The sequence below is a fragment of the Dermacentor silvarum genome, chromosome 4 (assembly GCF_013339745.2).
Source record: "Dermacentor silvarum isolate Dsil-2018 chromosome 4, BIME_Dsil_1.4, whole genome shotgun sequence".
NCBI lineage: Eukaryota > Metazoa > Arthropoda > Arachnida > Ixodida > Ixodidae > Dermacentor > Dermacentor silvarum.
Genome location: NC_051157.2, coordinates 38,084,427 through 38,102,492, shown reverse-complemented (window position 1 = coordinate 38,102,492; position 18,066 = coordinate 38,084,427). Strand labels below are relative to the sequence as shown.

Genomic DNA, 18,066 nt, shown 5'->3' with positions numbered 1-18,066 from the left:
CATTCCGTAATCAAGGAGTACAGGAGAAATACATGAATATCTTCACAAATATCTACAAGGATTCCACAGCTACCTTGGTTCTCCACAAGAAAAGTAGAAAGTTACCTATCAAGAAAAGAGTCAGGCAAGGAGGCACAATCTCTCCAATTCTATTCACTGCATGCTTAGAAGTATTCAAGCTCTTAGACTGGGAAGGCTTAGGAGTGAGGATCAACGGCGAATATCTTAGCTACCTTCGGTTTGCAGATGACATTGTCCTATTCAGAAACAATGAGGACAAATTACAACAAATGATTGAGGACCTTAACCGAGAAAGTGTAAGAGTGGGGTTGAGGATTAATATGCAAAAGACAATCTTCAATAGCCTCGCAAGGGGACATGAATTCAAGATCGCCAGTCAGCCTCTAGAGTCTGTAAAGGAGTATCTTTCTCTAGGACTCTAGGTGAATTACTCACAGGGGACCCTGATTATGAGAAGGAAACTTACAGAAGAATAAAATTGGGTCGGAGTGCATACGGTAGGCATTACCAAATCCTGACTGGGAGCTTACGACTGTCGTTGAAAAGAAAAGTGTACAATCATTGCATTCTACCGGTGCTAACATATGGGGTAGAAACTTGGAGGTTAACAAAGAATCTCAATAACAAGTTGACTGTACAAAAAGCTATGGAACGAAAAATGTTAGGCCTAACGTTAACAGACAGAAGAGAGCAGTGTGGATCAGAGAGCAAACGGGGATAGCCAATATTCTAGTTGACATTAAGAGGAAAAAATGGAGCTGGGCAGGCCATGTTATGCATAGGATGGATAACCGATATTCTAGTTGACATTAAGAGGAAAAAATAGAGCTGGGCAGGTTATGTAATGCGTAGGATGTATAACCGGTGGACCATTAGAGTTACGCAATGGATACCAAGAGAAGAGAAGCGCAGTCGAGGACGGTGGAAAACTAGGTGGGGTGATGAAGTTAGGAAATTTGCCGGCGCAAATTGGAATCAGCTAGCGCAAAGACAGGGTTAATTGGAAATTGCAGGGAGAGGCCTTCGTCCTGCAGTGGTGGACATAAATATAGGCTGATGATGATGATGAAATTGGGCTAAATACATGTGGCTCAGAGTGATGTAAATATGGTTCTGAACAATGTGGCTTGCTTTCCTTTTTCCAGGGGATCCTCAGCTTTGCTGTTCTGGTGCAGTGTACAGGGGAAGCCGCAGTGGATGCATGTGGAAAATCCTGCACACCTGTCATCCATTACCAGAGAAGTAAGCTGAAAGTGACTTTGCATGGGGAATATGTCTTTGGTGGTTTTATTGGAGCAGAGTAGATGAACTTATAGTCTTGGGTGTGTCATTCACGTGTTAAGGTCTACATAAATGGTTTAAGCTATGAACTTGCCCATTAGCAGGAGCTTATAGCCCAGCCTTAGACCTTTTTAACAAGAAAGCCCTGGGTTTTTTCATAATGCCCTCTTGGCTGCGCTAATTGTGATTGGTCCCCAGCACAAAAGCATTGCTGAAACTGCTGCGGGTGCCTGTGTGCTCCCACACCACAGTTCAGAATGGAGGCTCTCGCTCTCCCAGGTGAAAACATTTATACATGTGTATATACTGTAACCATTGCAAAGTGCTAATTGTAATAAGTGATGTTGCATAACAAAAGTAGTTGTAATGATTGATGCAGATGTGGCAACAGCACTTACAAAGAAGACATTATTTCATGAAATATACATTTGTCTATATTCTTGCGTGTACATTGTTTTACTATTTGTTGGTGACCATTTTTACTTGATTATCACTGTTATCGAGTTATTGCTGGCGTGAGACCTGCCTACTGCATGTGAAATTTCTTGAATGTTGTCACCGATTCTGTAGCAAAAGTCGTGTAATCTTGTGTAATGACATAGCGTGCGCAACATGAATAGTGTTTTACATTCTTGAACATTCTCGCTGGTGCTCGCGTACTTTTAATGTACGTGAGTGCCGGAGATTGCTCTGGAATGTATGGTGATACGCATATAAATAGCAGATGGACTTGACCCATCAATTCACATTTGACTGCTGACGGCTGTGCTCACTGCTTTTCTTGCGATTCATGTGTTACTTGTCTTTCTGGACACAAGTCCGCCGAATAAAAAGTTGAGTTCCTAATTCACATTTTCGGCGATGTTCACTGCAATGTGACGATATCCTCATAAACTTTAAATGAAAGAAGAGCACCGGCAAAGTACAAGAACAAAACAAAGTTGGTGGAAAAGCTCAAAACGATGTGCACCCAGTATCTAGAGGGCCACTCAGCTGATTTGGACATCACACAATTAAGCCTGGTGTGTGGACTGCACTGTGACGATCAGTTCTTTAAAACTCTGTGAGAGGAGCTGGAAATTAAAATAAAAGGCCAGTACTCTCTTCTTATGCTCAGAGCAGCCAGACCCTTCACCAGAAAAGATAATTTCACAGGGCCTTGAAATGTTCACATCTGCAGTGCACAAACCACTAGCAGCAATGCAAGCAATGCAGAGATTTACATCAAACTTGTTGTGCAAAACAACAACTTGGGTGCGCTGCGCAGAAAGCAGCTTCCTGCTTTCTGCGCAGCGCACCCAAGTCAAAGGAGGTGGGACTGGTGATATAACTGTGACATGGTCTCTCGTTTCCATTATGGGAAACAAGAAGGGTTAAGATGTGGCTTGCGGACGCTGGTAGTGGCAATCGGAGAGAGCCTCTTATGAGGGGAGGGCAGCTTGCCTACTCGGGCCACCACAGTGTTTCATGTACTTTATCTGCACTATTACTTTATCGTAAATTATTACAATGGAATGATCCACAAGGGGTGAGGTGGTGGTGTTTTACACCCTTTAGAGTGCAAGCAAAATTTTCAACAGACCAGATGGGATGACCTTTAGCTACTAATACTGGTGTTAACTACTGCAGTGTATGGCTCTCTCAGTAAACTTTGTAATTTGCTTTGCCAGGGGTGTTTCAGAGTGGCTCTGTGGTGCTGCCTTTGGATGTGGTAGCCACTGTGGGAGTGGAAGATCCTGTCATCGACATTGTCGACCTACTGGCCCAAGAGTTGGCCAACCAGGTGGACCAATTGGTGTGCTGCATGGCACGCTTTTCTAAGGTGAGCTGCTGGGGCAATCGGACAGCATTAATAATAATCAACCAATCATTTATTTACCAAGCCCAGGAACCACCATGAGGTCCTGAGTGCTGGCGCACGCATACATTACTACAAAAAAAAAAAAAAAAGGCAGGGGGATATAAGTAAAAAAAAAAAACAATGAATAAAAAGAACAATATTAAAAATAATAGTGCAAGGTGAATACAAAAGAAAAAGGAGAAGGGCAGTTGAACAATATGTGAAAGCCTACCTGATAATCTCTGATTTTTGCTTGTAGTCTGTCATTTAGTGTATTTGGCAGTCTAGTCATGAACAGGGTTTCGGACAGAAATCTTTTTGGGTTCGCTGCTTGTTCACATTTTTCAGTTTGGTTCGGGTTAAGCTCCAGAGCGGGAAAAATAATGGTTTGAACCAGTTCGCAGTCTTCCGAACCGGTTCATACGGGTTCCACAAAAAATTGCATGTCACGTGTTCCGGCAAAAAAAAAAAAGAAGAAAGAAAAATTGGACCTTTTTGACTTGGTAGAATTGCTTCCAATCATCCAGCCAAGCTGGTAATGCGAAAAGCTGTAAACAGGTTTTTTGCAGCTGAAGTTGTCAGCACTTGAACTTAGAAGCTGCCAGGGTGCCTTCATAAAGCATTCTTTCCGCTTAACATCAGTCCGCCCTCAAAGGGCACGCTGAAGGAGATTTAACTACTACGGGCGCAGTGTCCAATGGCGCAGTTCACTGAAAAAACAGCACTGTGTCTGTGCACTTTTTCCTCTAGGGAATAAACACTTTTCTGCTAACTGTACTTAGCCACGCCTTTCGGTTTCCAATAGAACATTTTCTAGGCCCGTTCCCTCTCTCTTTTGTCGTCTACCTCTCAGCCTCCTGGACGGCTTGACGCCGGCTGTCGCACAACTTTTTACATGCACCTGATTAAGAATCGCGTTCTGAAATTCGTTCTGAAAAGCACTGTCCGGGCTCCAGCGATTGTTTTCCTGCTGTCAAGACAAGAGATTCATCCTTCCTGACGTCTCATGCATCTCCACTTCTATGCTTTTAGGGTCGTGGTAATATGTATGACTGCACGCTGGCGAGCATATGGCACTATTTAATAAATAATTTCTGTTGAACTTGCTCTTGTCCTACAAAATGCTCCTGGATGTAGTACGCCTGAGAAGGATAACTCTCGCGCAGCAACAGATCAAGGTGTGATGGAATACAGTCTCAAAATAACTCATGCAACAGCTGCAAATAAAATACTGAATATTTCTCTGCCACACACGCTGCACCAAAGTTAGCAGAAAAAAGCAGATCAGTTGTAGTTATGAGCACAGAAAGAAATCCAAAGCATTGGACAATAGATTCTGTTACAAATTCTTTATTTTTATTATAGAAATTAAGAAAGAACGCAACTTCCTTATTCAAAATCCAACATCACCATCACTCATCTGTTTTTAATTGCAGCATAAAAGGAACGAAGTAACAGAATGCCTTTGAGTTAGCTGGGCTCATTCGCCATCGGTGGCTGGAAAGGACGTATTTTAATCCTGAGAACACACGCTCCATGCTCATCTAGGTTGCTGGCACTGCAAGAGTGATCACTGCAAGCAAGTACAGTTCTGAGCGCCGCAACCTTTCTTTCTCCCAAAATTGTTGCACGTTCGTCTCCTTACCTGTGCGGAACCTTTTCACATGTATCAAGCAGACCGTGAACCTCGTAAAATTTTGGTGAACGGCCACTATCTGATTGCAAACAATCTTCCTCTTTTTTTCTTAACTTTTTCGCTACCATGGGGAAAACAGGTGTTTTTTGTAGGTTACGCCACATTTTTCTTTTCTGAAGGAACTACTGCACTCATTATTTTATGTAATACATAAGCAAAATGCAGAATCAATGCACTTTTCCTGCATAAAAGCTTTATTAACGAGAGGTATGTCATAAAAAAGATATAAATTGCCAAAATCAAGATTGTGGGATAACATTGAACAAAGTTTGTAAAGACATGCTTGTATCTAGCATAACGAAAATTATGAGATATATAAAATGTATTGCCGTCTTCTGATAGGCACTATCTCTGAAAAAATCTGAATTTTTTATTGAACAGGTATTCCGCTACAAAAATCTAACTGCAAGCACTACAGTTGGGCATGCCGGGCTGCAGCCGCCAATGTTCCGGGCTGGTTTGCGTCATCGTCGGTCGGTTTCAGAGTCAAATTGCAACGAAAAAGCAGCATTCTGAAACTCTCTGCTGCTCGATCCATTGATAAAATCAGCTGCAGACGCAACGGAATCGCAAGATCTGCGACCTTTCGAAGCGCGCGCCGCTCTCGGAGGCGTTCATTTTTGCTTTCTGCTTTGACGATCACGAAACTTTGGAGCACACTCAAAAATTACCGCCTGGCAGGAAAAAAGCGAACTGCTTAGAAAACAAAAATATAGTTCTCCTTCTTCACGTCCGCTGGTGCAGTGTGTCCGTGAGCGGTACGGAAGGTCCCAAAAGCGGTGTTTCAAACAATCGATAGCGGGCGGCCATTTTTGCTTTCTACTTTGACGATCGCGAAACTCCAGAGCGCATTCAAAAATCACCGCCTCAGGGAAAAAAAGCGAACTGCTTAGAAAACTAAAATGTAGTTCTCCTCCTTCACGTCCGATAGCACAGTGTGGCCATGAGCGGCGCAGAAGGTCTCGAAAACGGCGTTTCAAACCATCGATAATGGGCTAACGATGTCCAATGGGCGTGGTACAGAAAGAGTTAAGGGAGGTCTCGAGGTCATCACTAGCGCAGGACAATGAGCCTGTTTCTTCAGCTGGTCTCGGCGACTGTTCTGAAGCACCTTGGGCCAATTCAGCAAGCCTTTTCCATGTCAGAAGCAAATGTTGTTTGGCTCTGTACCTCTCTTTATCTGTCAGCGTCACGTGGTACCTAGGGACTAGAAAAATAGCGGCACAAAACAATACGTTACCGAGCAAAATTTTTTCTCCTCTTTTCATCGACGCAACCAAGCTGCATGAAAAAGGCAAATTGATTCTTGATGTCTGTGTCAGGCATCTCAACCAAGTTCCATAAAAGTCTCTCATTGTCAGCTGGTCTTTTGGAGCTCAAGTGTGGTTTTTTTGGCTGGCGTCAGTGCACTGACTACGTCTTCCAGCACTTTCCACTCTTCCTCACCAAGGTGAAAGTCGTCCTCATTTTCAGAAAAATCATTGCAGAACTTTGAAGCTGCAGAAGACGCTTTAGCATGGCGCGCATTGACATCCATGTAGTCGGAAAGTGGCGAACAGGATTCTTGAAGTTCAACTTCCGAAATAAAGAGAGTAATGTTTGCAACCTCATCTTTTTAACAATGCTACGGGGTTTGCTAACGATGCATGTGGTAGCCAAGCTGTTCAGCATGTCATGCACAGCAAGTTGCAGGGTGTGAGCTGCACATCTCATCCCTTGGATCGCTTGAAAGTGCAAAAGTTTCTTCAAACGGGCCAGGACAAGATGTGTTGCTCAATTCCTCACATGACATCTGGCTTTCCTCATCCTCCGAATCTGACAGGGGTGGGCTTTCCTCAACTGGGACCTTTGGCTCTGCGAGAATAGCCACCGTTTTCAACATGTTTTCCCCATTTTCACTTGTATGCTATAGCCTGCTCGGGCATGACTTCATAACGTGAAATCATGCCAAGTATCTCTATTTTCAAGTTCTCTGCAGTATGCCTCTCAAAGATTTCTTGCATAGTCAAAGTTTGTAAATGTATGCTGCCATTTTCAACTTACTGGACGTTCACGCCAAGAATTGAACGGTCCCGCAACGTGGCACTGTCCATCTTTAGCGAGATGAAACGGCCCCTGAGTAAGTCGTCGACTACTTTTCTTGCCTTCCTCGCTTCTTCGCCAACTTTCAATTGTATGCGCTTGGCACTGACGGAGACTTTGTTTTTTACACTTTTAAGTATTGCATGAATGATTTTCCTGTAACCTGAGTCGTCTATGATGCGAAACAGTCGGCCGTTCTTCGTCACTAGCTCTACACATGCTTCCATTACGGATTTTTTAGTTATGCTGATGCTGGCACTATCCGGTTGCAGTATTTGTTGAAGGCCTGGTTGCTTGAACACATTCTTACTTCCTGAGAGAAGACCTAGGTGGCTGCTGCCTGATCCCTCGGTGGCTTTGCTACACGACAGCTTTTCAAGCACAAGAGCTTAGTACTCTGCCCGGTGGTGTTGCTGTACATGATGCTTTAGATTGGAAGCATGCTGACTAAAAAAGCACTGCATTGCATCCTCCAATTGGACACACAGATTGTCTTTTCTCGCTATCAAACTTGAAGTGCTTGCGTACAGGGTGATTCCCAAATTGGCCCATCCTCAACGCCAACACATGCAGCCTAAGAAGAAGAAAAAGTCAAGGAATTACAGACTTTGTTTTAGCATTGTCATCTAGATCTTAGAGCTGATAAGAGGAACACACGGCTGCATTTTTATCAGCTGCTATCAATGACGAAATTACAGAAAATGGTGCATGCAGCATAAAACAGGTCAATTTCCACTTTAAAAAGCCACACAACAAGAAAATTACCACTAAGCTATGAAACAATAATGCCAAACATGAGCGAAACTGCTTTAGATTTTTGGCACCTTAAAAACAAAACAGAAAGGAAATGAAAATTGAGACGACATGCTTGTTCTTGACCCACTGTTCCTTAATGGCCCTGTTTCTTAGACCAGACATGCGCTCTCCGAGGTATTATACCAGTGAGCTACTCTTTTAGACGCATTGTAATAACATCTGCACAGAGATGATGGAATCGGTTCAAGTAGTAGTGTCATACACGACACTGGTAATCTGGCGCAGGGCACGACAGACAACACAGGTGTTAGATCTCACTCGTGAACAATGTCAGGCAGTGAACATACTAAAGCGAAAAGATAACTCAGCATTGACTTTTTTTGCGTCATCTTAATGTCAGCTTTCTGTTGCAAAGATCAAATGTAAACCTTTCTGTTACTCGATGTCCCAACTCCCAATGAGAAAAATTAAGTATCTAAAAGGTGTGGCAGGAATAAAAAAAATACTGGCTATTATAAATACCATGCTGCTAGTTTTTTATTGAAACATAGTGGCAAGATATGCATCATCGCGTTCACGAGGTCAGACTATGTAACACCACTTAAGCGGTCAGTGAAAGAGAGAGAGGTTCCGTCGTCATTGGTGAGGAACGCTTCTTACCTTACCTGTCATTAATTGACTGCACACATGACCCACATGGCTCAACTGACTGCACATTCTCTTCTGCATCTCCAGGTGTCAGAAGACCTCAAAGTGCACAAAGAAGTGCACTTTGAGGTCTTTGGCATGATACCGCGTTTGATATGTATACCAAATGTGCTGGTGAATGGGCGTTCTATATACACGTGCACCAGCCCTATACATTTGCATAGGATTTTCAAGGGGATTTTACAGATGTTTGATATACAAAATAATTTGTTATATGTGGGTTCGATATATCCGGGTTCGACTGTGTTGAAGAAATATGTCATTGGCAATTCATAACTGTTGGCAGGTGTGGCCGTTTCAAGGCATGCACTGGGCTAATCCCAAAGGTGGTTATATTGGTTGCATATGCATGCACAGAGAACACAAAAACCATATAATGAACACTGAACAACTATTGACTGTAAAAATAAATTGAAAAAAGTTATTTTGAAACTGCTGAACATTGTAGCCATGCATCGTGTCTTAAGCAAAAGCCGCTTATCTGCAGTAAAGATCTGAAACAAGTGCATCTTGACACAGGGTGGCAGCATGTGTAGTGCAAAGCCGTTCCACTTCTGGCCTGCCGAATGTGGTCACTGGGTCACCGTAGTCTACCCTGATGGCGTTTCCCAGGAGAATCTGTGTAAGTGCACCCCTTTCCTCGTAAATTATGGATAAAGTCCACAATAGAAATGGAAGAAGCACTTCTGACGGGTGAGATAATGGACGTTGCCTGCATGCAGCATATGAAGAGCATTTCTGTGTTTTTTTGTTTTTTTTTTTTGAAGTCCTTGCTCCTGTTTCTGTACACATAGTTTGGGGAGTGTGCTAGTGAAACAAATGAGCTTGAACCGCTTGAGCATTTCTGTAACTTTAGAGACCTGTCTCTCTGTTTGAATTCCACATGTGCATGTTTTCTGTTTTCCTTCTTTTTTTCTTCAATAAGTAGGCCTAAATTGTTCATTATATGGTTATGATACTTTGAAAAATGGCCATTGTATTTGGATGTGTGTCTCTATATTGTAGCACAATTGATTTTTTTTTTTTTTTTAATGACCATAGATCATTCTCAAAATATTATAAATGGGTTTCATTGTACAGTGCATTTTACATAGCTGCTGTAGCTTTCTTGGGAAGATATTTAAATGGTTTACTCAAATTGTCGTGTACAGTGCTGGCTTTGATAAGAAACACGCATGTGCAATGTGATCCACATGCTTTTAGGGGGAATTGCTATAGCATCTCTCTGCTGTACGCCTATGCAGTGTCCTGCCGTCGTGAGCTGCATCGGCTGCTCCTTCTGTCTGAGGACCGGCCGCACTTTCGCAAATCCAATGTCTATGCATTCCCCGACGACCTGGCGTCCGACCCATATCTTCGTAATGTCCACATTGGCCTCAACTCCCCAGCAGGTGAATACTATAGTTTTCTGGCGTGGAAGGGACGGGCAGCCAACTAGTGGCTTGAGAGATGCCACTGGAGGCCCCAGAACAAGCTGCTTGCGGTCTGGAACACTCATAACTATCAAAAGATTATCATTGATAGCAATTTGGTATGTTACAAACCTCCCTTGAATATTTTTTTGAAAACCCTGACACATTAGCAGTCTGTGACAACCAGCACTCAATAAATGAATAAATGAATAAATAAATAGATAGATAACGTGATTGATTGGCTGAATAAATTAATAAATAAATCTTCATTCATTTACAGTTATTCATTTACATTTAAATATTCATATACAGTTAGAATCTTGTTAATATGAACTTCAAGGGGATTGAAAGTTTATTAAAATAAAATGAAATTTGAACTAATGAGGGCACCCTTAATTATAGCACCCAATCAATTGTGTGGTACAGGGCACAAAAACAAAACCGTCACTGGGCTCGCATTGAAAGTCTTCTCTTTCCTGTATCGGCATGTGATGACATGTGCCGGAAGAAGCTTAGGTTCCGTATAAAGTCCAAGTGTGATAAGATCGCACCTCGCGTGCCGTTTACTATGGGTGTGAGGGGAAACTTGGAAAAGTGAGCCGAGAAGGGTGGTGGCTTAATGTGCGCTGTGCTTCCACGTGCCCAGTGTTGGAGGTGACGTGATTGAGCACCCAGTAATATGATCAAGCACACGCTGCGAGAGAGGGGGGAAAGGGAGCGAACGCTAGGTGAACCTTCGTGCTCCTATTAAGAAGGATGGGAAAGGAAGGCGCTCGCCGCTCAGCTTGCTCCGATTTCGTCTCAACTTCCCGCACGTCTTTCCTCATCATTTTTACAGCACACGACAATACGGTAGCTAGCGATGCATCAAACCTTCACCTTTGGCTCAGGTTTGTTCGAAAAGTGGTTCATGGGAGTGAGAAATGTTGTTCAAAATAACCGTTGCGCAGTTTTTGGAGTTCGAATTCATGGGAGTTTTTCTCTATTCAAATACACATGACTTTGCCAGGACCAACAGAGCAGTTAAAGTTATCCATCAATTTGAATTAAGAGATATTGAGTTATCACGACTTGACTGTATAAAGAATACAAACAGAGGGATCTGTGAACAACAGAAAAAAAGGAGAAAAAGAAAAGCCTCTTGTTTTGCTACCTGACGCAAGCTTAATGTGAACCAAATGCCAATGACTTACATCAGCTTACATTGTTAGGATCATTTGGTGCTTTTCACATGCATTGAGCTCATGAAGTTGCCTGCTAATTGTTTGCATGAGGTCATGAAAGTCTAATGGCCGAGGATGCTGAGCTGTTAAGTAATTAGCAAAGCAAAATAAAGTGGAGGCATTATCATAATGCTCGAGGTGAAGTGCAAAAGAACACAAGGTAATAGAAAAATTGAAGTTAAATAAAGAGTAGAATACTTCAACTAAGAAGAGTTTGATAAAAAGTAATTACAAAAATTAAATGTATGCAAAAGTGAATGTTAAAAATTTCTAACGATTGCTTATCTTGAAATTTTTGAAGGGGGCTTTGAAACCTCAGCCGTATGATGGTGTTTGATGCAGTAGTGAACATATGTTGTTGGCTTCTTTCATGCACAGGATGTGAGGTGCGGCTGGTGTTTGGCCAATACAGGTATCGACACTACCAACAGGATCGAATGGATGACAATGGCTGGGGCTGCGCCTACCGCTCACTACAGACCGTCATCTCCTGGTTCCAGCTGCAAGGGTACACCGAGTGTGCCACTCCTACCCACCGCGAAATACAACAGGTGGGAACCCTTCTTTGTTTTTGGCTTTCATCATGCCTGGCTTATGTGGCCGCAGAAGACTCAACAGTTTTCAAAATCGCTGTTGCATCATTTGTGGGGAGCACACGCTGCCACCTTCTCCCGCGGGCGCTCGCCCGTCGCTTGCGAACGGAGCGCACGGGTGGCCATCTCGGGCGCGCACAATGCGCGCCGCGGGAGCCGGGCGGACACGGGAGAAATGCACTTTGCCCTCTCCCGGTTCTCGCTCGCCTCTCGCGACACGCGCGCCCGCGCGGGAAGAGGGAAAGTATCCGGCGGGCGAGGAGGACACTCCCCTCGCGGAAAGGGAAAAAGATATAAAAGAGCGCGACTGAGAGACCCCCGGTCTCTCTGACCTCGCTTGACCTACCTGCCGATACGGATTTACCCGCTGAAACCCGTGAGTGACCTCGTTTGCGTGACTACTACACGCGACGAGGCAAGCCTATTTTATTACTTATTATACAGAGCGGACTTCCCTCTGCAAGAGTGTTTTATTGCCAACAGCAATAAACGTTGTTGAGTTGACTCGCTTGTTGCCTTATTCGCCCGAACCCTACGTAGCTGCGATTACACGCGCTACGGGTTGGGGAAGACCCCCACACATTATCAGCTGGTCTCACGTCTACTTTAAAACAGTTGAGTCTTTCGGAGATGTCCATCTTTCCCATTCTGGCATCAGCCAAACCCACATGCGAATTTTCTAATCTCATCACGCCACCCAATCTCCTGCTGTTCTGAACTTTGTTTCTCTTCTCTCGGCATCCACTTTGTTGCTGTAATAGACCAGTAGTTGACTGTTCTGCACATTACATGACTTGCCCAACTCGACTACAATGAAATTGATGGGACGCTCGAAACATTTAGTCGCACAACTTAATTGTCGCGGAATGTGATGTTAGTACGATATGAGAGCACTTGACCTTGCAAATGGGTAGTGTGCACACTGCAGCTGTCGTGCAAGACAACTCACCTGGTTTGCTTTTCGCTGCTGACGGTGTCTATAAAAGCAACTGTATTTTCATTTAATCCTTCGAGGGTCACATTGTTTCGTGAAGTGCATCTCTACATGTTCGCATTGTTATTGCAGATTTATATTCTTGAGAGTGGCTCATTTTGAGAAAAAACAAGCAAATAATTTTTTAGGTAATAAAGCAAGAAATTTTTTAATGTGTTCAGTAATCTTTTTCTATTTTGTACATGGATAAACTAGCAGTTTTAATATCGCATTAACCATGTATATTCTACTTCGCTGCTGGTGTAAATTTTTGGCACTGGTCACGATTATGCCGCTGTCAAAAAATTACACTGGCAACGAAGTAGAATATATTTGGTTACTACAATACAGGAGAACCTTGTTGATACAATCCCGTTTCGTACGATTTCCTGAGGCCAACGTTCGCAATCGAGAGCGCAGAAAACGACCCAATGCAGTCACGCTTCTTTTTTACCAATTGATGCGTTCCCAGAAAATACAATCTTTTGGCACGAATATTCAATACATCATCAAACTGTGGTCATATAAAATGTTTTGCTGCCGCTAGATTCCATGTCAACAAAAAAAGGCACAAGGCATGCGCAGGATCGAGAGCAGCAGGTGCCCGTAACGGCAGCTTCCCCGCAGTACTCACCTGCACGTGTCACGTGAAAATGCTGGCACGCACTCAGTTTCCTTTTCCTGTACCAGCAAATCTCCTCGCGTGTCATTGCACGCCACATTTACAGCTGTAGCCGACAGCCCTATTGCGATAAGCATGTTCCCCTATCTGTTTCACAGCGCATGTGGCGTAGTGCTGTTGGAAGTATACTGCATGCTTTCAACAGGCAATAATCCAAACGCGCCGCCGTGCCCTGCTGCAGGCTGCGTAAATGGAGCATCATATTTCACTTTGGCAGTATCATATTCCAGCATCGCTCATAGCTCAATTTCGTTTGGGTTTCCTGTCACCTTCTTAAACATCACGCGACAAAACACGTCATGGTGCGCACGCTTGGTCACTCGACGTGCGTCATTGTAACATGCCGCACCAATTCTCGCTGAATGGGTGTGTCAAAGCATCCCACCAAAATGCACCACCCAAAGAAGCTGCCGACCCAGGCTGAATTTGAGGAATGCAAACGTAAGCTTGCCTAAAGCCTCAAAAACAATGTGTGTCTGGGGTCGCGCAGGCCCGACCAGCACATCAGCGTCTCATACTATACAACAATTCAGCGCAACACTTCGCATTATGTACATCTCAACTAAAGTTGAGTCTATCAAATTCTTAGCACTCTGGATTGTACGTTTTTCCGGTTCGTATACTTTTTCTCGCGTCTTTTTTGTAAAGCGTAGGAATGAGGTTCTTCTGTATTAGCTCTGTGTTTGTCTGGTTGAGCTCTGTGCCATCACACTGGCTGCTCACATATACGCCTTTGTTGACCTAGCAATCTGCCTGATCCACCTGTGTGTACCGGAATACCACACTCGCTAAAACTCTCTGTAGAGGTTTGACTGTGCCTTTGTTATAAGCATACATGCTGATATCGTAAAAGTTATTGGAATTTTATGTTTACTTCATCATATACGTGTTGATTGCACTGAGGTTTGAATGTATTCTCCTCTTTATGGCCTTTTAGATACTGGTGGATATTGGAGACAAGCCTTCTTCATTCGTTGGCTCGAAACAGTGGATCGGCTCCCAAGAAGTTGGCTTTTGTCTCAACAAGCTACTCGGTGTAAGCCACCTTATTTCATTCTTGTTGCATTCTTTCTCCACTAAAAATCTTTTATATCGCTTAAGCACTTTAGATTGACAAGAAGTGAAAGGATTATCTGGCCAGTTGTCGAACAGGTATATGTAGCACAGCAGTAATTGGTGGTGCCCACAGAACTAAGTGTGTTACTTGTAAACATTTCACAGTTTTCCTTTCCTTTAATAATTCATTCATAGAAGCTGGTTCTATTCAGTTCTGATGTTCTCATTTCCTTGTTTTGTAATGGAGCATGCAGGACATAGTGTGGTTTCTCCTTGGTGCAGTTGTAAAGAGAATATTCATGCAGCTCGATTTTTAAACTGCCACACCCAACATTTCATTTCTGGGGCAAGGATGGTACGCAAATGGCAGATATTAAATCAATCTAGATTGTTTGATCACCCTTCTGAACACTTCGCAGAATCTGTTTATGCCAATAGATGAGTTTCAGGGAGAATGTAATCTGAACAGGTCGCACAGATTTTCTACAATTCGAAATGCCTATGATGAACAGTCTCTTATTGAGGCATCCTAATGGATGTAGGCAATCTCAGAGGTAATGCTTTACTATGCACTACTGCTTGCTTTGAGTCAGAGGTGCATACAGAGATGGTGCCACACTCCTGCAGATAGCACTGATAGAATGGTGTGGAGAAGTAGCATCAATGGTAGGAAAGGTTAGTAAAATTGGTCAAACTGCTTCCTTCTTTTTTCAAGTTGAAATGGAATGTAATGAGCTTTTTAACCCTTTGACGGTCAATGCCGTAAATATACAGCGCCACGAACAAGTCCCAAATGGTTGACGCCGTATATTTACGGAGCCATTTGAATCTTTGAAAAACATGCCAATTTTTCAACTCTTTGTTGCCCAGCAAGTGCTGCCGCCCAGTGTGGATACAAATAATTTTTTTATTTGCTCCATAGTCTCTTGGTTTTCATTCCATGGCTTCTTTATGCTGGCATTTCAGCGACTGCTCGCACATCCGTGCGTGCGGGGCCACACGGCAGTTAGGTTTGGTTTTGTCTCGCGGTTTGTTTCTGTTCGTTGCACTCATAAAATCTGATGTCTATCTGGTTTATAATCTCTCCAAGGGCCACCGCTAGATGCTCGCCTGTCTGTTGCTCACAGGGGTGCGATTACATCTGTTCACAGGCAGGCACTGGTATATACAAACGATGCCACCATATACTAACTGATGCTGCCATGCCTGTGTCTTTTCTCACGAGACTCAGTTCGTGAAAACTGATTACACCTTGTTGGCGACGTAACGAAGGAATACTGCAAGTTTCTGACTCCTTAGTTTTTTTTGATGGGCACACAACGGTCAAGTTTTCTTGCATGCACTCACATACACAGTTTGATTATGCTATGGGCGTGCGCACTGGTTGCTCTGCTGAAATTGAGTCAAGCGGCAAATCCTTCGATCAGACTACTACCCAAGTGCCAAATCGAAATATATTTCAGTGTATGTACTTTTTTATTGTTATTAAATGTATTTATGGAAGCCCATCTGTATTCATGAGTAAACAATGCATGTTTACGTACAGAAGATATTTTTTGTCGCTTCATGGTTACTCTAAAACAATTGCAGTACATTATTTTTTAAGTATGTCAGTCTGAAAATTTTAAATCTGCAATAAAAAAAAACTTGGAGGACGCTTAAACTTCACATTTAAGAGTAGAACGCGATAGCGTTATCGGGATCCGTTCGCATCGCATCGTTCGCATACGGCAAGTAGACTTCATTCACTGCAACACTGAATGTGGGAAAGCCAGCTTACAAAGACCAAACTTACATCGATCCCCTTAAAGTCGGGTTCACTTTTAAACTGAAATCCATTGCCGGAAAGACGTTTTCCCAGGGGCAATATAAGTGGTCTTATATTAAAATGTGAAGACTCTAACACCTTTTTTTATTATTTTATAAATTGTTTGATATTGCCCCGACGCGCGCAGATCTGGTAGAAATGTTTGAGTTTCCTCGTAGCAGAATTAGGTTTTCTCGTACATTCAAATTACAATCCGACGCCGATTGGTAAACAATCGGACAGCGAATCTGACGCCGAATGGTAAAGTCGTACTTTATCATTTTTCTGACGGATTTCACTGTGAGAAATTCAATTTTTGTTCACCAAAACCTTGCACCACATGGAGGGCCTGCGCGGTCGATGTGGTTGGATGATTTTCTCCGCCACCCGCAATCACATGCCGGTTGCCGACGCCTGATTTTCTGCTGACACGAGGCCCTAATCGCTATTGCGTTAAAACTCGGTCCTGGGGGGTCGCATTTGACGGAAAAGATCAACCCTCAAAGGGTGAATTATCAGTGGTTGACTACAATTCGTGAGTAATAAGTGGGACACGTTATATCGTGAGAGTTGGCATTATATTTTCACATTAGCAACACGTGTTCTACGTTTACGTCATTTTGTTGGTTTCGTTCTTGTTAAAGTGTCACATTATAAACACCTTAGAGTGTTAATCTATCGCTTTACCCCTTCTTAAAATTTGCTTTTAGTGTCCCTTTAAAACTCAAATTCTGTTCTGCTGAAGCATAATCACTCTTGTAGATTAATGAACAAAAGGGCATCAGAATTCATGTGTACCTACTTGTTACCTTTACATCTTTGCTAACTTATTGCGTTAGAAAAGTACTTTGGTGTGGCTCAATAAATATGTAATGAAACAGGATAAATAAGATAATTAATAGTTTTGGTTGTCAGCCTTTAGTTACCTCCTGGTAAAATTTTAAAACAGGAGTTGCTTTCAGAGTTAGACAAAGGAATATGGGTCACCTCACTGTCTAATACCGTATTTTCCTGTCTATAAGTCGCACCTTTGTATTAGACGCACCCCCCCTCAAAACGGCAGTTTTTCTGGAAAAAAACGCACTGATGTATAAGACGCGCCTGTTCCTTCGATATTTGTTTAAAAATACAGTGACACTTCACTTCGTGAACACGGCTCACGTGCAAACATATATATGGGTGCTATATATTTCCACTCGAGGCGCATTTCTGCCGTCGTGGTTGCCGCGATGTACCGTATAAAGTCCAAGGGCGATAACATCGTCCCCGCGCTGTATGCTGTATGTGCAAGCGAAAGAGTGCGACGGTGAGTCGAATCACGCACAAGGGAGGGAAGCGGGAAGGCAGCGCGAGAGGGAGGGGGAGCGCTGCCTTCTTTGTACCCTGGTAGCAACTGCGTAGTTTGCGCAGCTGCGCGCGCCGTATCGACAGCGACCTGCAGATGCGACGACTTCAGGGTTGGTCGGCTCACGGTCGCCAAACCCTGAAGCGTTGCTGTTCTGTCCTTCTTGCACAGTGCTCGGGAACTCGATCACGAGAAGAACCCGGCAACTCGATAGTGCGCACAGAACCCGTAGCAATTAAGTCAACCAGCACGCTTCGCGTGGCCGTAACATCGAATTCGATTTTGACAGCAGTTTTCCCGAAAAAAAAAAGAGTACATAAGTCGCACCATTCTATAAGATGCACTGACAAAAAATTCAGTAAAAAAAACGTGTCTTATACGCCAGAAAATACGGTATTCCGAAAAATAGCCTGTCACAGTGTGATACAAAAATAAAGATTGGAATTTCAAGGCCCTAGAAAGTTTGTACACAAGTCTTGCTTTTGAATTTTGTGTTTAGCAGCAGCATCTGGTATTGTCAGAAACATCTGTTTGCTAAGTTTTTGAGGACATTGTAGGATTTGTCTAAATATTCAACTTATTTCTAGTGCC

The 18,066-nt window shown here is 43.2% G+C and overlaps 1 protein-coding gene across 1 annotated transcript in view; it reads left to right on the top strand.

Moving 5' to 3' along the window:
• Window positions 1–18,066, top strand: part of LOC119449803 (ufm1-specific protease 2-like) — a 36,993-nt gene that overhangs the window by 8,635 nt on the left and 10,292 nt on the right. Inside the window, exons 5-10 of the mRNA XM_037713072.2 lie at window positions 1,167–1,263; window positions 2,973–3,124; window positions 8,904–9,006; window positions 9,629–9,775; window positions 11,398–11,570; window positions 14,205–14,303. Of these exons, the coding sequence (XP_037569000.1) occupies window positions 1,167–1,263; window positions 2,973–3,124; window positions 8,904–9,006; window positions 9,629–9,775; window positions 11,398–11,570; window positions 14,205–14,303 (771 nt within the window). The remainder of the gene's footprint in view (window positions 1–1,166; window positions 1,264–2,972; window positions 3,125–8,903; window positions 9,007–9,628; window positions 9,776–11,397; window positions 11,571–14,204; window positions 14,304–18,066) is intronic.